This window comes from Anopheles gambiae, chromosome 2 (genome assembly GCF_943734735.2).
Source record: "Anopheles gambiae chromosome 2, idAnoGambNW_F1_1, whole genome shotgun sequence".
Classification (NCBI taxonomy): Eukaryota; Metazoa; Arthropoda; class Insecta; order Diptera; family Culicidae; genus Anopheles; species Anopheles gambiae.
Window position 1 is genome coordinate 113879051 of NC_064601.1, and position 22244 is coordinate 113901294.

The 22244-nt window shown below is 46.2% G+C and overlaps 4 protein-coding genes across 10 annotated transcripts in view; 1 reads left to right on the plus strand and 3 right to left on the minus strand.

Annotated features, from left to right (window-relative positions):
* LOC1269864 (ribonuclease P protein subunit p25-like protein) overlaps positions 1-16590 on the plus strand; it is a 28283-nt gene extending 11693 nt beyond the window's left edge. For 2 of the 3 annotated variants that reach the window (XM_061652940.1, XM_308518.5), the window contains exons 2-3: positions 15487-15829; positions 15910-16590. In XM_061652940.1, the coding sequence (XP_061508924.1) occupies positions 15552-15829; positions 15910-16558 (927 nt within the window). In that variant the 5' untranslated portion in view covers positions 15487-15551 and the 3' untranslated portion in view covers positions 16559-16590. Of the gene's footprint in view, positions 1-76; positions 425-15486; positions 15830-15909 lie in introns of those variants that run through there. The other variant, XM_061652939.1, reaches the window with a different exon arrangement.
* LOC5667358 (uncharacterized) lies at positions 1781-2783 on the minus strand. The gene is made up of 4 exons (XM_001687913.2): positions 2484-2783; positions 2254-2414; positions 2019-2145; positions 1781-1943 (listed from the first exon to the last, which is right to left on the minus strand). Exons 1-4 carry the CDS (start codon positions 2750-2752, stop codon positions 1802-1804), a joined length of 699 nt encoding a protein of 232 aa, XP_001687965.2. The 5' UTR covers positions 2753-2783; the 3' UTR covers positions 1781-1801.
* On the minus strand, positions 3642-11555 carry LOC1269865 (aromatic-L-amino-acid decarboxylase). 5 transcript variants are annotated; one of them, XM_061652937.1, is made up of 8 exons: positions 10990-11555; positions 9425-9812; positions 7387-7457; positions 7070-7306; positions 4841-5546; positions 4516-4768; positions 4346-4435; positions 3642-4271 (listed from the first exon to the last, which is right to left on the minus strand). In XM_061652937.1, the coding sequence occupies exons 2-8, from the start codon at positions 9789-9791 to the stop codon at positions 4067-4069; spliced, it is 1929 nt and encodes a 642-aa protein (XP_061508921.1). In that variant the 5' UTR covers positions 9792-9812; positions 10990-11555; the 3' UTR covers positions 3642-4066. The 5 variants fall into 5 exon arrangements, with proteins under 5 accessions (XP_061508921.1, XP_061508920.1, XP_061508919.1 ...); XM_061652936.1 differs by having other exon boundaries at positions 10935-11555; XM_061652935.1 differs by having other exon boundaries at positions 10906-11555.
* A 62-nt stretch (positions 16591-16652) lies between the features above and the next one.
* LOC1269863 (MOB kinase activator-like 4) lies at positions 16653-19461 on the minus strand. Its single transcript, XM_061652941.1, has 4 exons — positions 19347-19461; positions 18915-19078; positions 18624-18833; positions 16653-18545 (listed from the first exon to the last, which is right to left on the minus strand). The coding sequence occupies exons 1-4, from the start codon at positions 19404-19406 to the stop codon at positions 18311-18313; spliced, it is 669 nt and encodes a 222-aa protein (XP_061508925.1). The 5' UTR covers positions 19407-19461; the 3' UTR covers positions 16653-18310.
* Between the last annotated feature and the right edge of the window lie 2783 nt (positions 19462-22244).

Here is a 22244-nt window from a genome sequence, read left to right on the forward strand (position 1 = left end):
TGCGCGTGATGCGAGTACGCGACAATCATTATCGAATTAAGGCAAATAACGAGTGACTTAATTCAATCGCTGCTCTAAGGGCGATGGCACGGGCATTGCAGTTTTTATCCACAACAGAGACCCCGAGTGGAATAGGGGAAGAAGGTGCATTGTTGTAGCAGTAGCTCGACAAGAGAGGGGCTTTAATGGAGTACGAAATGGTAGCAAAGAAAAACAAGGGGAACCATTCCACTCTGTTACAGGTGAATGAGTTCACAAATGAACGTGCATGGCAGACATTTGTCACTTGTTCTATTGTGAGCAATGAAACAAAAAAGCTGGGTGGAAGTGTTGTGCTTTCTGCATTTAAAAAAAGAGTAAAGGTCGTGCAGGTATTCGAAGGTGACAACTTTTTTTTGCTATGCAGTTAACAGATGCAATCAGAGTGAGTTCAGAATTCAATTTGTGCAACATATTACAGGAAATGCTTACAGCAAAACATCATGCCGGAGATGCAATGTGGAGTAGGTTCGAAATTTCCCAAAAACTGTATGTCCTGAATTTCGACATCCTTGTTGCCTATAGTCATTGTAGTGGCATTTTCAAATTCCATTCGCTTGTACACACCGCCCGTCATCCGTTCTGCTAGGCGAATAGGGAAGCGACAAGCGAAAAGAGGCACACAAATCTGTGTACATTCCAAAGTCCAACCTACACCACGGATGGGGCGCGTGAACCAAACGCCTCCGACTATGACTGACGACAAAGTTTTCGGCATACACCGGGTGGTGTACCTGTGTAGAGTAGTGTAAATGCAAACAGTATGTGACGGGGATGGGAGTTTCTCTTCGGCAGGCACATCGGTCTGTCTCGATTGAGCCCCTCCAACATTTGCACGGAGCTGAAGATTGTTCAAATAATCTGCTACGTCATGGTGGATGCGTCATTCGCACCTGGAGATCCGGCGATCCGGCCGCCCTCAGGCACCCCGGTTTCGGATGGATTATGTACGGTTTTGCCTTTACCTCCTGCCAAAGCTCAAAGATCAATTACCGCTCAATGCTGTATTGCCGCTTCTACACGGCTTTGAGGCCGGTCTCTTTTTATGAATGAGGTTTTGTATTGAGGTATTGAGGTGCAAAAAGCGAAGAAAAAATGGTTAGCAAAATCCGTTCAGGAAATTCCACCGGTTACCGGTTTGTTTTTTTCCCCCGTACGAAACGAAAGAAAGGAAACCCGTTGATGGATGTTTAGTTTCGTGGTTTTTGTTTTGTGGCGTGGTTTGCCTCCTTTTATGCAGCACCAACACGTGCAGATTGAGTAATAAGTTCGCTCAGTTTCGTCATCAACACGGTTCGGTTGCGCTGTCCCGAAAGTGTCGCGCACGCGTAATTTAGCGCGTTTTGTGGAAGTCGCCATCAGAATACCTGAGATTGAGCTGTCATTGGCGAAAAATAAAACTCAACACTGACCCAATGGGCAGCTTAAAATCCCCCGAACGTTAAGGTCATTGGCAATGGCCGCATAATCAATTATCGGTTACCCCTTTTTTGTTGCTACCAAATTGGTCTCATCATGATGGTAAGCACCGCGTGTTCGAAGGCACGTGCCGTCTTTTCGGTGGAACCAGTTGGCAACCGGTGCGCCCCAAAAGTGGAATGGGATGAATCATTTTTGCCTCATTTTTGCTACAATTTCACCACTTTTGGTACCCGGTTTTGTCTGCTTGCCGATCATCTTCTCGCCGCACGTGACGTGGATCAGGTCAGCCTCACGGTAGAGAAATGAAAGTGACCGAATGTCCAAGGGCGCTAGCTAGTCTTTATTTTCGTTCCATTTTGGGGATGTAATTTTTGCACGACGTGATTTGGATGAAGTTTTCGTAGAACAGCCGTGCGCCGTTGGCAAAGACGCCACAGTCCTTTAGCTTCTTCAGCAGACAATCCTTCGCTATGGCCAGTGCACTGTTTGGAAACGATGGGAAATTGATTTATTTGAATACTTCCTCTACTCATAGATTCTTCTAGCATATAACTTACCTGCAGTTCTCCTCGGAGAGTGTTTTGCGATTAACCTCCGGCGTGGCGATCAAGTTCTCGGCCGCACAAGTAATGATGTGCCTATTGATCTCACGTGTGCAAGTGTCATGCTTTTGCTTATCGTATTCTTCGAAGTCATCCAAGACAGAAAGATTAGAAGAAACAAAGTAAAGATTGGAGTACTTGATAACATCACCTCTTTGAAGAGTAACCCAAGTAGTCACCCAGTACTTACCAACATTAGCGCCATTGTTTTCGCACAGATACTCCAGAATGTCGTGAAACCAGCTGCGCAACGCCTCGAAGATCTCGTAGCTTTCCTCGCTCACGCATCCCTTCACCATGTCCATGAATGGGTTGAAACACTTGACACCTTGGTATAGCTTCGGACAGTGGCTTGAACGAGGGATTGGATATGGTAGCCGGTTACAACATTCTAGCTGATCTGTTTCCAGTCCAACTTACCGGCCTAGAATTTCTTCCTCATTGCCAATGTCTAGTCGCATCGAGTCTTCGTTCAACTGCACCACATCCAGCGTGTTCTTGAGACAGCGTCGCACCCCAAGCCAGGAGTGGGTAAACTCCGTAGGCGTGATGCCTTTCGTGCCGCACTGTTGTTGTGCGTAACGCCACAGCCGAGCGTACGAAAAGTCCAGCGCATCGGGTGCATCCACTTGGCTTGGTTCTTCGGCATGGGCCACAGCCAGCAGGGTTAGCATCAACATCACACGCATTTTGTCCAAGATTCCAATAACTACACCGTGGACGAACTAATTCCACCCAAAGGTACACTGACACTGATCTGATTCGTGGAACTGTTTCTTTCTCTCATGCCTGAAACCAAATCGTGTGCCATGATAATCGGAAGGAGGAACCCTTCGATAACCCCGTCTGAGGTTGCAGTTCAAAACTACCAGTTACGCGCTTCGGGGTGTTTGTGACCTTGCGATGCGATAAGCGCAGGATCGGGAAGGTAGAAGCAGTTTGTTGTTGAAGAACCACACCCCGAAAAATAATTTGCCAGCATAATTGTGCGGCCGGGGTCTTCCAAATGAATGATAACCCAGTGAGTTCCCAATCATCGTGATGGACGCCACATAATGTCAATCTGAATTGCGCAGCTGAGCAGCAGCAGCAGCATGTCGGTGTGTTGTTCGCTGTAGTTACGTGTTGTGGAATTGATTTCGCAAATAGAAGTGCTAAATTTGGAGTTCATTGAGGTAAACGGACGCCCGTCTTTGGTGATCCTTACAATGTTTGGAAGTACACACATGTGTACACGACGGTGTATGTAGTTCGTACTCCCACCGCGTTTGCCTGTGACGTGTTTCATTGATGCCGGTAAAATTCGTGTAAATCCTGACCTATCTGGAATGGAATGTGGAGTGTCTATTGCCGCAAATCGAAATGATCTTGTGTATTTAATACAGTGCAGTGTTGGAGTAAACATTATGATCACTCGATCGATATGGTGGTAAACATTCCGATCAGTACACTTTATTCGGCGTGAGATATGAACATTATAACCAACTCTTCCTCCGATGTGGTCATAACGGATTGGAGAGATCCACTTACCTTTCAGGGATGGTACACGTGCACGATTGTAGATGTAGGAACGGTGAGTCTGATTCGATCATTTGTGTTTATTTGTGTGATTGTGGGAATAAATACAGCAAAGATAAGTTCAACATTTGTCTAACCCTACTAGAGGATCGCTCTTTTTGCGCGTGTTCCAGGGACATGAGTGTTTAGATTCCTTTCCAATGATCCAAGACTTGCGGGGAGTTGTGGATTGATACACTTTTCCTAGTCTTTCTTGGTATTAGTTTTAGCGGTAGTGTTGATGTCAGAGATTTCATATACTAACGAGTGATAGGTGTAGTAGATTCATTAAAAGAGAGCCTGTGCATTATTCGGGATTATTGTGTTTCTTCCTGATACGGTGTTGTTTCCTTCCCCCAGGCGTTCGTTTTGCTTCATTTGGTTTCCAATTTCATTTTCCTACAGCTAACCGGATCGCGGTGAGCGATGGTGGTGGGTTTGGTCTTTTACTTTGCCGAGCCATTGTTCGCACCCACCGCCGTCGGTGGTGGGTTCGGCGATGAGCCACGCTTTCGCATCAGAATCGGGGATTTTTTGGGCGACTTCAGCAGGGTAATACCGTTTTCGGCTTCGGGCGATGGGGACGATCCGCCCGTAGCGGAGTTGCGCCGTGAAGCCGATAGTCGCATCATCGTGTCAAGGTGGCGGAATCTACCTCGGGGTTTGGTAAAGAAAGTGTGAGCGCAATGCATCTTGGGATGGCCAAGCGGCTGGAACTTACTTACCTGAGTGTGACATCATTCTTCGTGCCATCATCGGCGGATGCGAATAGGAATGCCAATGGCCAGCTGATCCATGTCGCCGAACCGGGTGTCCTGGGATTGTGGAAGAGATAATGTATAACATTGGATTAAAATGACATACTAAGTGATGACTCCGAAGCAAAGATACATACTTGGGTGACTGTACCTTCACCACGGTACCGTCGTGTCCCGGTGAGGTCAACTCGGTGGACATACGGTGCGGCGTCTGAGCCTTGTTGATCGCCGGATTGTAGATCTTCGGATCGCTAACCATGCGCACGAAGAACGAGCGCTTCTGGGCGAGCGTGTGCGTTTTGCGCCGATCGACGATCTCGCTGACCTCGTCCGCCTGTTCCTTTTCCAGTATTTCCGAGGCGAAATCCGTTATGACGTCCCAGGCGTAGTCTGTGAGAGAGCAAACGATTCAGGAGTGGAATTCCCCTAGCAAGAACTTTGGTTTGGAACACACACACTTACCAATATCCTCAACCTTGGCATTTTGCGCCACGGCACAGAACCGTATGACGTACGTATCGTTGACGGATGCCGGCACCATGTGCAGCTTGCCGGACGCATTGATGCTGCTCAGCAGCTTCTCGTTGATCCGGTCCGTTCCCTTGAGCCGGAAGCAGACCAGCCCGAGCCGCACCTCGTTGCACACCTCGAATCGGCTGTCCTTCAGCACGAGCGCCTCGAACCGCTTGGCCAGCTCGATATGGTGCCGGATGTACGCCTGCAGCCCGGAGATGCCGTAGCTGCGCAGCACGAACCACAGCTTGAGCGAACGAAACCGGCGGCTGAGCGGTACGCCCCAGTGCCGATAGTCGATCGCCGAATCGGTGTACCCGTGCTGCAGATACAGCGGATCGACGACCAGCGCCGACGTCAGGCGGATGCGATCGCGCACCCACAGCGTCGAGCAGTCAAAGTTCGTCAGCAGCCACTTGTTCGGGTTGGTGTTGAACGAGTCCGCGTACTGGATGCCCTTAAGCAGGTACTTCAGCTCGGGGCAGATGAACGCATTGCCGGCGTAGGCCGCATCCACGTGCAGCCAGACGCTCGGGAAGCGCTGCAGGGCCTCCCCGATCTCGGCCAGATCGTCGAACGCACAGGAACCCGTCGTACCGAGCGTAGTCGACACGAAGAACGGTATCAAACCCTGCTGTTCGTCTTCCTCCATTGCCTGTGTGGAGAGGGGGAGTCAACATGATCTTATTCCGATTCGGCCAAACCCTGACCGTAACCTTGATAGGTTGTGGCGATTTTTGCAAAGTATGACATTCATGTCATTGTGCGAAATTATAGGTTACGCGCAGTGAACGAAATCCCACGTTCAGGGCATCGCTGACTGACGTCTATCATCGCGATGATGTTTACTGTGAGTGCGAAATTCTCCTGGTAGCAGGGAACAAGCGAGCTCGTAAAGTCTCTCAATTTACTTAGCATTGATGCCAAGCAAATTTATGATTCGAGTTTGACGGTTCTGCTATTAACCCCTCGGGTTGACCTGATGCTGGGCCGTTGGGCTATTCTTACGTGCTGTTGTTTCGTTCTATCGGCACGTAACTCTTTATCACGATTGTTTGTTGTGTATTTTCGTCGTGTCTTGCACGGGAATGGTTTGTAGTTTGTGGCACTAACATGTAATCAAACTACAAGCTATTTATACTACAAAGCGCGAACAAACAACAAGCAGTGGCGTTACTTGAAAGTGTTACTGACCGTTGCGCTAGCGATTGCCGCAAGGCATTTTCGGCTTTTCATTCCAAGATTAATCTACCAAAGGGGTTTCGATTTTTAATTCTAAACCTTTCCACTCAAAAAAAAAAAACATGCCTTTACGGTACAAGAACATGCTTTTGGAACAAAACAATCCACCCCTGCTGTCTCGTAATTTTTGCTTTGAAAGTATAATGCTTTAATCAGGTCCCTCCATCGATCTTTCCTTTCTTTTCTTTACTGCAGCCAGAAGGGAGAAAATGGATCGGGAGGAAGACTTTGACATCTCCAAGCGAGATGCGAAGCGGCTGGCGGAACCGCTCATTAAGGCCGCCTACGCGGACGGTATCGATGCCGGGCGGCAAGTGCACTATCAGCGCAATTTTGACGAGGGCTACCGGAAAGGGTTCGCCGCCGGATTCGAGCACGGTCAGCACCAGGCACGGCGGGCACTGGAGGAGCAGGGGAGGAAACCGGCAGCAACCGGTGGTAGCTGATGAGACGTGTCGGGCGTAATCGATCAAAAATGATGTTGGTATTGGAAATACATACAAGAAGAACTGCGTAACTGTGTCTTTTTTGAGGCTTTGAACTTCGAAGAAAGGAGCGAGTGAGTCACTCGTCGATTTGCTCAATGTTTACACCGTTGTGCGGCCAGTAGTTTCGTGAAAAGCATTATCCGAGAAAATGCGTGAAAATTGATCTCACATAACCCCTCCCGCACAACACTCCAACCGGGTCCCGGGTTCCGTGGCCCTGTTATTGCGCTTCTCTGTTTACGCGGTGAGGGTGGATGGTGTCATGGATGCGTTTTTGGAACACACGGCTACGTCAAAAGCGAGCGAGCGAGCGCTCGCGATGTGTAAATATATTCCTCCTTACCCACACTGGAAACAGCACTATCCATCCATATATGGAGGCGCACTGCACAAGTCGAAGTGTGTTTAGTCTACCCACCACTCACTGTGTGTGCTGCGTTGCTCTTACCTTTATCAGTGTGTCCGCCCGCAGGCAACACTTTTCGTCCGGCTCGAGGATGCGCAGCTTGACGAAGCTGATCATGGCCGCCTTTTCGACGCAGCTGTGCGCCTCCTTCGAGCAGTACGCCATCAGCTTGGACAGCAGGTGGCCCTCCTCGACGAACGGGTGCTGCTGCTTCAGATACTTGATCGCTTGGGCCCGGGCGGCCAGCATCGTTACCAGCACACACTCCGACGCGGACGTCTGAAAATGGGATGCAAAATTCGGGATATTATACTGCATTAAGGCGGCCGAAGAATGGCAGGATCTTTAGTGTGGTATACCTGTATAACGCCACCACCACGGCTGCCGGGTTTAAGTGCAAGAAACGAATCGGGCAGTCCAATTGCTTTGCCTTGGGAGTGGGAGAGAATGAGAGGAGGATGAACTATTTACTATCAAGTGTCCAGTAATTATAACCGTGTTTATAAACGCTCCAAATCATAACTATCAAGTCTATTAGGTTTGTTTAACGTCGGCGAAGAGGGCTCATGATGAAGTATGATTCAATTTCTGCTCGGACGTCTCGGCCAAATAAGCGAGAGCAATAGGAAAACCACTCTGGCCCACCGCTTAGATCTAATTAAAACGTAATTTATCATCCGCAGGACCACCACCAACATCATCGTGTCCTCCGGTGCCATTTGGTAGCGTTAGAAGTTAATGGAGTAACAAGTGGTTAAAATTTCATCACTCTTGTACAACATCTTCCCTCGTGAAGTTGTGGAGTGAGATGTTTTATTTTTCCGCGCTTTCCTTCATTAAATCGCAGGCTAGGGAGTAGGGAGAAGGGCGTGGTGTGGGCAAAACGCGACCAGAAGTCGTCGTGAAGCGCTTGACTTAACTTTTACTTCCCCGTGGCGCGCGTACGGTCGATTTACGGCCGGCGCTATTCTATCATCGATTATTTATGGTAATGAGATTGTTGTGGCAGGCGGTGGCAGCAGCGCCGAGTTTATGTGTGTGGCGTCTCGGTGTCTTTCTGTTGGCTGTCTTGGCTGGGTCTGAACATTCCCGGTCGGTGTCTGGCGGTGTGTGGGGCGGTAAGATTCGGTTACTGCCGAACCGGCATGCCGAATTGCTCTATTGCAGTGTGGGTGGTTTGCTGGGCAGAGAGCGTAGAACTGCCATGAATCATGTGTGAAGAATTTCAATTATTTTTGCAGAAATGCGTACGGGTGCTTGGGAATGTGAGCAAAAGACCGTAGAAATGGTCCAGAGAGCGCTGAATGTGACCTTTTTGGGGATTTGTTGAAGATAAAGCATTTCATTTGAATTTCCCAATGTTGAAATGTATGACACCTCGACTAAAACTGACCCACATGGAAGTCTCCTAGCAATATTCATCATATGATCACTGCTAAGTGATAAATTTACATAAATCTTAATGATAATTCTTTGGTCCCAAAACGGCAAAGCATCTGCTCCGTATTAATTAGTGAAAATTTGCCACACGTATCTTAAACTTGTCTCAACAGTCATCAACAAGCTCCAATGGACTATAAATTAACTCCTCCCGAATCCTGTGGCAGATATATGACCGTTTATCTTCATTCTACTATAACACAGACACACGCCCCCTCTCCCAATGACGCTGAATCGCCCAATCTGCCTCATTTGTTGATTTTCGTCATCGCTTCGGAATTGACGGTCTTAACATTAAACGGTCTCCCCTCTCGAGCGGCACTGGACTTGGGTAACGTAAATAAAAAAAGCTTCAATTAAACGAATCGCGATGTTAGTATAAACCAATTCAGTGCGCCAAAATAATGCGGAACACGGAGGCCCGAACAGAATGTGGTCACGACGTTCCTGCTCGTACGGTTACGGTACATCGGGTCAGCTATTTTGGGCCCGCTGCTTAAGTTTCGATCTAAAATTATCCGATTCCTTGCACAGACCGCAGGCCTGACCTTGCTAACCCTCCTTTCTGTGCTGTGTGCTACCGCTCCATACTGCCTTCCATGGAGAAGGACTGTGTTTTTGTTTTGTCCGAGCAGAAGGAGTGGTAAGAAGAGATGTATACGGTATGTGTATGTTTTATTTTGATTCGCACGCGTTCGTCCGTGCAGATCGTTACGCAGACGCACACCCCTCAGCTTGTAACGCGTTTTTTTGGGGGTCACGCGTTACTAAGCCCGTCAGCGAAACGTCATTCCGTCTTGCGAACGTCACTTTTTTGTTGTTATGACGTACGCGTGTGCACGCGTTTACTTAGACCGATGTACATACTCTATCGAAACAAAACGATCGTGAGTATGATCTTCGGGTCGCGGTAGCAAAAAAGTAACGTTTATTGTTCTCACCTCAACATGTACTTACCCAACCAATCCAGCACGATCGTCTCCAGCTCGGTACAGGCCGGGCTGGCCGCCCACGAAAACCCGATACACCCGATCCCATCGCTCAGCATGTCACCCAGTATCGAGGGGAACGAGTTACCGGACGGAAAGTAGGCGTGAAAGCGCGGATGCTGCCAGTGCGTTACGCCCGGCATGATCTTATCCTCCACGTCCTGCATGATCTTTTCCCAGGGTTCCGGTTCTTCCGGCGCCTCGTCCGGCAGCTGGTGCTTCAGATAGCCTGGCTCAACGCACGGCGTTACTCGGCGCTGCTCCAACGTTTCCAGATAGTTGCAGATGTACTCCACCATCTCGGTACCGCGGCGTCGGAACTCTTTACTATCCATAGCGTCCTGGGTGGATGAAATCTACGAGAAAGCAATCAAACGTCAAAAAGGCATTTCGTCATCTGTGCTACACCGACAGCATCACAGTTGTTTCTAAGCTATATCGAATTACAACACCATCTCTCGCGAGGTTCTTTACACGGATTCTAAACGACAGTAATTAATCGTTCTTCGAGCGGGTTCGAGGCAGACCGAATGGTGCTAAAGACCCCAATAAAATGCTCCCGTTCGAGATGATTTACACACATCTGGACCATAAATGCCGTCCGTCGTTCCACGAAATACTATTTCAAGGTGGTGGGAAGCGTTTGATTATAGGTCGCGTCTTTAGTTACTACCGCGGTTACTAATGCAAAACCCGATCTGGTAACAACGGTGTGCCAAAACTGCACATTCTATTCATCTTCATGGACACAATGCGTCACATTGAGAAGGGAGAGAGTTCAATTGTTTAATTATAACATTTACTATCAGATCAGAAGATGATACACTGCAGGTCTACGTAGTAACGGCGTTAGTCACTGTTTGATTCACTGAAATATTTAGTTTTAATGTCCTTTGTGCCTTCTCATCGTTTGGCCGTTGCTCTTCATGTAACGTAACGCATTACACGTTACGTTGTGATTTATTTAGGAATTTTTACGATTATTCTTCTTTTAACTAAAGTTTTTTCACCCTTTTCCTAATCTTTCAATTGTTTGATGTCAATTTATGGGTTCTTTTATCTATCATTTTAACGTTTTTCATATTTGAACCAACTTTTAAAATCTTTTTTAACGTCTTTGTCAAGGTTTTGCATTTACTTTTCATTGTTTTATTTCATTCTAGAAATGTCGTGTTTGTTCATCTTTAACATACAGTTTTTTCACCTTTTTCTTATTTTTAAACTGTTTTTTACCAATAATTGGCTTATTTTCTCAACCATTTTTTCATTTTTCATATTTTAGGCAATTTTAAAAGATTTTTTAAACATTTCTGTCACAATTTTGCATTCTAAATCTCCTTCATAAACAAGTGTTCGTAATTCACGCACCACTTGACCTTTGTTACGCTTGCTGCTTCACCTCACTTCCCACTGCACCCGAAATAACCGATTTTCGAAGTACCTTTGCACCTTGCACTAATCACTAGAACTGCAATCACCAGTGACTTTGAAGCACTGCCTGGAGCACAAATGCACTTAGCTACAAATTAGCACCGTTGCTGCGGTTGGATCCTTTTTTCCTCCTGCTTGGCTGAACCGAACGCTACGACTTCCCGCTGGTAACTGAACCGTTAGCCGTTCTGTCGGTCAGGATAGATCCTTTTGCTGTTCCGTTCGGGTGGGTGATGTTCAGCTTTCTCCTTTCTGCTTCTGGGACAATCTCTTCCAACTTAGACGAGAATGATTGACAGAGAGAGGGTATCTTGTATAACGGAAGGATGCTTAGCAGTCATTCCACCAGCGGCGTTAGATGGGTAGTAGTGAGGCCATGTAATTCCGAAAGGATAAAATGCGAAACGCATTCTAATTGCGTGAAGCGTTCTTCTTTGACCGGGGTGTAGGGAAAAACGGAACGACACTAGTGCTCTCGGTGTGTGCCAGCCCAGACCGCGGCACTAGAGGCTTTTCTTTCGCTCCAGTGCATCGCTCTGCCGAGACCGATTCTCGGCGAATCGCATTCCAGTGCGTAGCACATTCCCGGGAATCGGGATGGCACACGGGGACGATGTGTGCGCTTCAGGGATCTCGATGAGCTGAGGGGAAAGCGTTACGGGAAACACGTGGTGAGGATATCAGCTTTTCACCTAATTGAAAGGAGCTCAATATCGACCCCGTTCTTTCTCTAACCTCAGTTAGCTATAGAAGAGCAATGAAAAGCACTAGAAAAAGGGTGTTTTTTGTGAACTAAAAATAAGAAAAATTATCCCTTCATCATCAAATACGAAAAACAAAAATCGAACACACCGTTGATGAATGAAAAACCGCTCTCTCATCAGGTTAGGAGAACCATTACACATTGTGGTTAGTTCTTTGATCCTTGCTTCTTTCCTCGCTGACGTCAGTAGCCACCATAGAAAGGACACGGACGCGTGTGAAGAGGAAACAAGGTTCGCCGCTTAGCCAACGGTGTCGGGCAATGGTTCAATGTACGCAGACGCGTTGAACGCCTTTAGACGGGGTTTAGAATTTGGCGAAAAAAATCGCTCGCGTTTAGGGTCATCTTAGTCTCGCACCGATCTCACTCTATCGCACCATTACATGGAATGCGATTCTCTGTGCTGTGGGTTGTGTTATGAGTGTAGATTTGGAGCCTTGCGGGGGATCCTACATCTGCGTTAAAGGCACGGTGCTTAATGGAGTGGATCTGTTTACCAACCTGTTGATTGTTGGATAATTTTGACAGCTATCAGGGGAGAACATGCTTAACTGTTTAAAAGTATGCAATCTGCATTACAAAAGTACCTAATAAAGATGCTTAGTGGTACGATTTATGCACTGCAGGTATTCGAAGTCATTCAATAAGCTTTATTTCGGATGTTAAACTCTTTAAAAAAACAATCCAAGGCCAACTAAAACCTTCTCTTGTAATTCGCGAATGCTTAAATGCCTAAAAGTATGCAATCTGTACTGCAAATGCGCCTAAACTAGTACGTTTAGCGTTAAAATGCACGGCGAGTGTTTAAAAGCATTTAAAATTTTCCTCTTTTTTGTTACCGACTTTTAACACAAAAAAAAGCTTAAAGAGGCCATTATGCTGCGTAATTAAAACCATCTCTTCAAGCAAGTGGGCATAATAGGGCAACTTTCGCTTGGACAAATAGTTTTTTTTTGGGTAGCTCGTTCGTTCGTTCGTTTCGTACATGCAGGGCGCCCTTCAATACTGGTGGACATACCGGATGTTCACAGAGCAATCAGAATACAAAAAAAAAAAGAATTTGGCACGACACGGACTGCGGTTAACACACCGGTGTAAACCCGAAACCATCCCGCGCTAGACACGTCCTCTCCGTGCACATTATTTACATCGAATCAATTAACTTTCAATCACCCCGGACGCCGGGGAAGGTGCACCCTCCCCGGGGGGCAGCTCGTAAATCTTTTTTGTCCATCGTTCGCGGGGTGCTTATTGGCAAAAATTTTCCACCTCACTGTTTGAGTTCTTTTTAATGGACGGAAACACTCATTTTAAACGCTCATAAAGCCGGTGCCGGTGGGCGCTCAAGTGGGATTTAAAAGTGATGTTTTTGTGTATGTGCTGCGTCTGGATGATATTGACAGATATATTGTATCATCGAAATGAATGGACTCCGAACTGAGGAGAGTGAAAATTAAAATTATTCCGTTTTTGTTGTTAATCATTGTTGTGAATGGAGGGACAAAAAGACACCTCTAGTGGCGGGTGGGACTGATGGTTAATTACGGCCATCCATCATAATCGATGGGCCGTGCCGTATCGTGCCCACGTGCACGGGCGGACCTTGTTTTACTGTATGCAATTAATGCACTTTGATTTATATGGAGTGAAGGTTTATCAAATGTTAGTTTATATTTCTACACTCTTTGGCCTCTCTTTGGTACAAAAAGACGTTCTTCGTCTATGGTTCGTTTAAGTTACTCCTTTAACTTGGTGTTACAATCCTCAGAAACAGCAACAGTGTTCTTTTGTCCCATCCATGCGCGAGTTTGCCACTATCGAAAGGACCAAAAATAACCCCGCCTGACGTCACTCCCCGGGGCTGATGTCCTTGAACGCGAACTTGTACTCAGCCCGCTCGCAACGCCGTGAAGCCGAGTTCTAAAGGAAAAGCTTCACGTTTTCGATGGGCGAAAATAAAATTACATGACAATACTCCCAACACATTGTACGACAATTATGAGCGGCAGTCTTCTACAGACTCACCCGCCTCTGTGTGTGTAAGCCTTTCGTCTCGAGATGTTCATTCTCGTTCTCTATCCCTCGGTTAGTTAGGGCAAGACAGGCAGCAGCGAACCTTTCAAAGAATGGGACGAGATATTTCTGAATGAAATTCTTGCACGCCTTTGGCATAACTTTGTGTGAAGCGAGTGTGCAAGAAAGAAGCAGTTGGGAAAACCAAGGAGACCGCAAACTCGGCACACAGATCCACCATCGTTGCCACTCGCTGAATGTAAAAACACCGGAAGCACTGCAAAAAAAAGGAGGAAAACAGTACGTCAGCTCACAACAATACTAGTTCTGTGGTTGCCATCAGCTCACACGGTCGGTCGTCGCCTACTGCACACGCACACACCCGGGAAGAGCGAAGCCGAAGGATGGATTGGGGCCGGCTCGAAACGAATATGATGAAAGCTGTCGATGGGAAAATTAATTCACCCACTTGTCCTCCTTCCCTCCTGATGCCCAATTGCAGTCACACAGCCTACTGTGGTGAAGGATTCGTATCGATTCCTTGTCGTTGGTGACCGCGTTTGCGGAAAACATGGAGTAAAACGCGATCCTTTGCTGATACAGGAAGGAAAGATGTGTTGTTCGTTCGATTGGTTGATGGAAAATTAGGTTTTTGGCGTAATTTGCTTGTCACACACGTGCAGAATTAACAGTTTGCAAACCAACAGGGAGAGAAGACGAGAGAAGAAGAGAATAATTTATTTATTTGTATTAGAACGGGCAAAAATAAGGCACCCACGCAAGTTGCCCGTTGCGAAAGGAAGGAAAACTCCGTGGGAAAATGGAGTTGTCATCGACAGGCCACGAGCCACGTCAACAAGATGCGTTCAAGATGTTCCGTCAATTGCTCCGTTTGCTCGCAACGAAATGGGAAAATGATATCGGTATCGACGGCGGTTAATTTTTATCTTCACACTTCTTCATCTGCCTCGGAAACGGTGTCGGAAAGGAGTTCCTTCTGGTTCTGCGTGGATATCAATTAAATTACGTATCATCCGCAAGAACACTTGTCAGGACGGTTCTCCTCTGTTGTGGCTTGTTCGATGGGGTATGTTCTTGGTGGGCGAAGCCGAAGAAACGTGCCGTGTTCAGGATGGAAGTTAATGGTCAGTAAGATTATGATAATGACATTTTTCCCACAGGAATAGTGGAGGAAGTTGTATACGAGTGTGTAAGTTTTATGAAAGGTTCTATTTTTATTTTAATAAACTTATCAACAAGCGTCTCTGTCATGCCATATCGTCCGCATTTCTTTACAGACGGATCTTTGCTGCCCCGTTGAACATGGTCTTACGCGGAGGAGTTTAAATTGAATAATCTAATCGAGCGCATTGCGTCACAATCGAAGTCACAAACCGAAAGAGAAGTTAATTCCATTTCAAATCGACCAATTTGCTCACAATGACGCAAAAAGCAGGGGGACCGCTTTTTTATTTGTACGTCACACGACAGTTTTAACGGGGTTTCGACCGTTTAGCTCTCCACATGCACATTAATGTGAGCCTCTTTTCAATGTGGGTCTTCGATCCGTCATCAGTTCAGTGCTCGGATAGAGAAAAAGGGGTTCATAACCGTCGCCATCGACCGGCTGTTGGAATGTAGAAAACATTCCTCCGCAGCATTCCAATACTTTTTGCTATCGGGACATTGTCTGTCGAGGGCTTCCTCTTGCTTTTACTTTTTTCCGCATATCATCATAGCCTTCCCATCGCATGTAACTGGGCGTTGCCACGGTTTAATGACCAGCTTCTTATTTTCACGCTTCTCTGTTTTCTCGTTTGCAGCAAATTTCACACAGGAAGACGCGCAGAATAGCCGTGGACGGATTTCGTGACTGCGCGGGCAAACTATGATGCACTACAAGAAGGGCAAGAACGTGGAGGAGGAACTGTCGCAGGAGCAGATTCCGATCGAGGTGCTGCCGGCGAACTTTCTATGGATGCACGTGAAGGGTGGGTCGGAGGTGAAGAATCTGGTCGACTATGCGAAGAAAGCGCTGGAGGAGGGAACACACCGGTCGGTCGTGTGGAGCGGCTCCGATGGTGGCGTCGGCAAGACGATAAGCTGTGCGGAAATCATGAAGCGACACTTTGAGCTGCACCAGGTGACCCGCATCTGCTACAGGAAGTGTGTGTCGTCCCCACGTGTGATGTTTGACTATACGAAAAGGATTTTCATTTGGACTCTTTTGGCTCTTTTCGTTTCAGAGTGGAAGAGTTTTGGGACCCACAGCAGGAAGGGCTGGAGCAAATCGTAGCCAAGCGCAACATACCCTGCGTGCACATTCTAATGTCGCTGGATGAGATTGACCCGTCGGTGGCGGGCTATCAGCACAGCAAGACACAGGGCGGTTTCTGGACCGAGGCGGGTCTAAGCTCGTCCGACGGTCCGCGCAAGCGGACCAAAGAGGGAGGCGATAGGAAGGGCAACTACTTCACGGGACCTCAGCTGAAGAAAAAACCCAACCGACACTATGAGGAAGGAAATGGCACGCCCAGCAATGGAGCGAAAAAGCAACAGAACAATCAAGGCAAAGGGAAACCGCGCGGTGGCGGTGGAGGAGACGGCGCTGCTGCTGCTGCTGCTGCGGGAAGCTCAAAGTACAAGGGTAAGCAGAACAAGGATGGCGGCAATCGCCGAAAGCCAAACGATTCCGAGGTGGGAGAAAATGGTGGTGGTGGAGGGGAGGGATCGTCCCGGCAGGAGGGTGCTGGTGGACGAAGGGATAAAAAGCAACCCGGACAAGGGCGCAAGGATAAGCAAGGCGGTGTCGAGCGAATGGAAACGAGCGATGATACACCGCCGGCGAGCAAACCAAGCGGGAAGGATGATAACGCCGGTGGAGATGCTCAGTAAGGATGTTGCGCATATATAAAAATGGATAAAAAGTATATAAACAGTTTCGGAACCCTTTTTTTGCCTCACCATTGATGACTTAAACACACTTGTCTTTTTCGTGAAAGTATTTGATAAATGGATTTTGTTTTTTTTTATTACACCTCTAATTCACGTATTGTTCCTGTCGTGTGTAATAGTGTGTAGAGCTTGAAACGAGTTTTGTTTAATGTAGTCGCTTTACCGTATTAGTTTTGTAATGCTTAAACGAGCTTTTTTCGTTTGTTTGTCACCTACGCGCCATCGCTCCACCACACCAACCCTGGTGGTTGGGGTCTCTCTATTGGCATACTTGAATTGGTTCGAGTCCCGCTGCTAGAGTTACGTCGTTACGGGATTTTAGGATAGCATGAGAAAACGTGGGCAGCAGTGGCAGGATTTCCGGTTTGAAATGGCTAGTGTAAAGAAAGGATCCTACGCTGGATCTAAACGTTTCAAAATGAACGCAACACGATTGTCTAACGAAACAAGAAGAAAGAAAAATCCTTTAAAAAAACAAAACCCCACGCATAAAGTAGCCCTTAGTTTCGTTTGTTTTTATATGCTTTAGCCTTTCTATTAGTATATTTTGTATATTTTGTTTGTTTGTTGAAACACATTGCAACTCGTCGCTTTCATTCGACTTCCACTCAAGTGTGACTTTCCATTATTGCTTTGAACATGAGGGATGATCGGGGTGTTGTCAAACGTCGTGTCAATCGTGTTGCGGAAAGAAAACCGCTCCGTTGGCGGTTGGTGGTGGTACATTGTGTTTTACTATTCCTTTTCTTTATGACTCCCGGACCGGTTTGTGTGTGTGTGTTACTAGTGTGTCCCGCGTACCTTTGCTTATTGTGTGGTTTTGTGAATTTGTTCAATTATATTATAGCTTCACTATTTATACACGTATATATATAGGTATTTTCATTACTTTAGATGAGTGTTGCTTTAGGATTAATGTTTTGCTTGTTTGTTTTAATATCGTTTTGCTATAAATTTGCTGTTTTTTTTTTCTCTTCTGCCCGTTTTTTTGTTCATTATATATTCGCACACATCAAACCTACTTACTACCCCCTCAACTGCTTGCACACGCACACGCACACAAGACTTCCACCGTACGATATTGTTTTGTGTTTTTTTTATAGCACACACACACGAAATACTAAAAAGATTGTTGTTGCAAACCCCTGGGGTACATGTACACAGCTTTGCTAAGTTTCACAAACATTGGCGCTTTGTTTTTGCTTGATTTGGGAAGGGTTTGCTGGCTAGTTTTGCTTTAACGTTGCTGCTCTACTGTCGCACTATCGTGCTACACAGAATTGGGAAAAGAAATCGTGATAATTTAAAAGCACTACTCGTTTCACATTGAACTTACGGGGAAAGGGGGATTTAAAAGCAAATAGAACGGACACAGTGAACTATAAATAATTTATATGTAAAACTAGACGGGAAAGATAAGGGAAGTGAACTTCTCAACTAAATAGAACGATTAGCAATGATCAGGGTTCACCTGAACGTGGTTTGTCGATATCGAGCACACACCCAATTCGTTTTAAATCGCAGAGAATACACTATCCCTTCAGCGCGCTCTTACCCTTTCCTTCGCGTATGCTTATGCAGCTGATGTTGCGATCAGAGCAACGGTTCAAGGATATCAACGCTTACATGTCACGCGCACAAGGATTACCGAAATGGGGATTACCTTTCACCGCTTCGCCTTCGCGCCGATGTTTAGGCTTCACTTTCGCCGGGCGTAAGCTCACATTCCGGAATGGGAACGATCAGATTCTCCTTCGACATGAGCGTGTACTTCGTGACGAAGTTGGTAAACCTTAGACAGAGCGATGTCTCCTCCTCGAACTCGTTGAATATTCGCCGATGGTGGAAGTAGGCGTGCGAGAAAATTCTATACACCCGGCGACACACCGAGCCTAGCTTTGCTACTGACGAATCTTTGATCGAGACCCTACGGGAAAGGACACACGGGGAGGTTTTAGTCATTGAAATAGATTCTCCCCCCACAAAGGACATCGTTCTCTCTTACCTGCTGGGAAAATACTTATTACTATTCAACAAGCATGCAGCACCGTCGAGCGTGTGCCGCGTGTAATCGATCGCCGGACACTCTTTGGGCGTTTTGTGTGCTGCACACAGAAATATCCACTGCTCCGTCGCAGTCATCTGGGTGCAGGTGGCAGGAAAACACTGCGTCTGGAGTCGCACCGCCAGCCCGTTCAATTCCATACAAAATTGTCTGCAAAGGAGGGTGTGGGAAAGCCACGGTGTTAACCACGTAACTCGATCGTATCGGAAAAAAAGTCACCACCACACCTACCTCAGGTGTTCGTACTTCCACACACCCTCGTCCTGCCCGTCGGGCATGGTAAGAATTTGGTCCACATTCGAGGGGTCCTTCTTGATCATCTGCTGGATGTACTGCTGCACGGCAAGCGTGCTGTCCATCTCCTCGAACACTTCATCGGCCCAGTTGGAAAAGTCCTACAAAGTGCACGAGGCAAGCATAACAACAAATTAGCTCCTTCCTGTTCCAGTAGTACGCTCGTAAGCTACACCAATCGATCCTGTGTGTGTGTGTGCAAGTGGGAAGGGGAAGTTAACTTTCCCATCACAACAACGGCAGGGTAGCGAAAGTTGGGGCCACGATTTGGGGTGTTTCCGGCTGGTAGATGCAAAATCCAACTAGCTACCAGTGAAGAATCGACCCTGGAGGAGATGAAGCACCATTCCAATCGGTTATTTTACATACCTTTGCCTTTGTTCCGGGTCTGTTTCGTCGCAAAATTGTGGAACCGTCAGCCATCTTCATGATTGAAAATTCTCTTCTTTCTCTTCCTGGTCTTGTTGTTGTTGGTTGATGAATATTTTTCACCAAATGTCAATTTGACAGCAGGGTTTGGCCTTTCGTTTATCAGGCTGAGTTGAGTTCGCGGCAACTGGTGCGGAGTATGTCTGTTCGTATTTTTAGAGGGAATAGAATAAAATAATTTTGAAAGAAACTAATTTGGAATAACAAAATAATCTTAAGCTTTGGAAGTGCTTAAGAATTAATTGTCATCGTTCACAAATACACATTTTAATACAATTTCATAAAAATATTCAATTCTTCAATTGTTGCGTTTGTTGAAGCTTTCTTCAAGCGTTTCTGGTGAGCTTTTGAAAGCATGTGAGTGTGTGAGTGTGTGTGTGGTGTAATTTGTCGATTGGCGGGAAACGAAGAAAAGGGTATTTTAAGATATCGATCATCTTTTTAAAATTAATTTAAGACATCAATTCTTCTACACTTGAAAAGAGAAGAGAGCCTATCTGTTTAGCTGTTATTGTGATGCACACGACCTCGTGGCTTTTTTGAAAACACACAAAACATCTAAACGCAAAAGGCAGCTATTTAAAAATAACATACATTTTCGTAGTGAAAATAACAAACATCGATCCAAAACACTCCAGCTAAACATAGCAAAGTCCCTATCCTTTCGCTTCATTAAAAAAAATACAATTCTTTCCCAGAATGGAAAAGCAATAGTGTGCAAAAGTCCTTTTCAAAGCTGATTTTACGGTTGCCGGTTTTAAGGTAGCCCAAAGCAAACATTCTCCCCCTACTCACCTCCACCAAACACGTGCGTTCACAATGAGGCGAATGGCCTGCCGATGGACGATGTTGTCCTAAATGCTCGCACTTCCCTGAAGGCTTGCGGATAGCAGTCACCAGAGTGGGGAGATCAAGGTTAAGCAGCAGCCAGCAGTCATTAGTTACGGATCAATGAGGAGGGAAATGAAAAGCTAGCCAGGCGTTGTGCCGGGTATCACCGTTGTAGCCCATTTGGCTGGGTGCGTAAACAAACGTGAATCCTTTGGAGGGAAAAAAAACCATTCCGGTTTTCTTTTAAATGAGCCAACGTGTGATGGGGGACCAGGTGTAAGGGGAACAATGGTGATAGGGGATTGATTGGTTTGTTGGCTCATTTGTAGGGAGAGTCTGAAGTGACCTTTCATCTCATGGTACCTGATAAGTAGCTTTTTTACATCAATAGTATATTTAGAAACCGGAAAAGGGTGTCCAATGTGACAAGAATGTTAAAAATGTATAAATACTTTGCCCTGAAAACCAGATGAGAGCTTTATAAAGATACTACGAAATGGTACAAAGCTGCCCATCCCACGGATTGTTGTAGTAGAAGCTTACCTGGACGTAAAACTTACAACCAACCTGGCTACCAAGCCTTCTACCCTTTCGAAGAATCGCTCGCAATTAGAAGTGCCTGATTGCAGAGCTAGCCGTGGATGACTGGTGTGCTGAATACACTGGTGTGATGAATACACTCTTAATTGGATTAATGGGCAAAGTTTATATTTTTAGTACACTGGACGCCAGTTGAACGAGAAATAGAGAGAAGAATGATGATTTATGCTTTATGGGGACTCTTCTTAGCCTCTATCAGTTTATTAAATGAATTTGTAACCCTTTTCCATTGAATTTTAGTTTAAACAGCACATCATTAATGCTTTCTACTACTTTTTGTACTGCAGTTTGCATTCATTTAGGCGCTTTTCAAGCTTGCGCTATGCATATTGTTCCGCTATGGACGACAGTATTACCTCAAACCATCTGTATCAAATTAGTTTCGCTATCGGGATAATTTCTCCCCCACCCTCGAAAGGTATCTTCTGCAGAAAGCAGTTTCAGAGCGCCCACCAGCAGCAGCTACCCACGGTGGAGACATTCTTCAAAGTAATGGGAAAGTAATTTCAACTTTCCGGTTTCGTTTCCAATCGGTGTCGAATTATGGTGTCAAAGTTTTAGCCGATCCTAGCCGAAGCAGCTTAGGTGGTCCGCAAAAAAAAAAACTGGATACAGGAGATGCAATACGCCCACTTTCGCTCCAGGCCGCCGGGAAGACTATCGGCTCTTCGATACAGTCCCATTTTCTGGAAGAATTGTGAGTGTGTTGTTACAGGGTTTTTTTTGTCTCTTCCCTTTGTAAGCAGAACGAACGAAAGAACTTTTAAAACTGAATCATGAAACACTTTTTATGTGTTTTTTTTTTTTGGGTCCGGGTGAAAAGTTTGTGCGTATGTCCTTAGTTCCCGGTATCATCGTACTGTCGGTATCATCGGAGGATTAGTGTCCTAATTGTTGACTCCCTTTTTCTTTGTCTTTATCCCACGAGCAGAGTATACAGCAACGGCCAAGGTACAGAGAATGGAAGAACAAGTTGATGTTCGATAATTTTCCATTAGGGATTCATTTTGTCATCAGGACCGAAAGACCGAAGGGAGAACGCACATAAAGTAGAACGACATATTTCGATACGGTCAGAGGGAGGATTTTGTGTTGTTGTTGTTGTTGTTGTTACTGTTTGCCCTTTTTGCGATCAACCTGCAAGAGTCCTCGTTAACGCTTGCTCACACGTTGGTTTGTGTTCTTTTCTGCTTTGGAATCCTAGTCCTCCATTAGCTAACGTTTTGGTGTATGCGTGTGTGTGTGTTTTGTAATTACGTTCCATTTCGTCACCCTGTTCGGTGTGTGGGGGTTGTAACTGTCTTAGGGCGTTCGGTTTCGACGTACAACCGGTACAAGCAGCGTTACATCTGGAAAAGCTCTCAGTGAAAACTCTTCCCTTTTTCGAGAAAACAGACTCCACGAGAT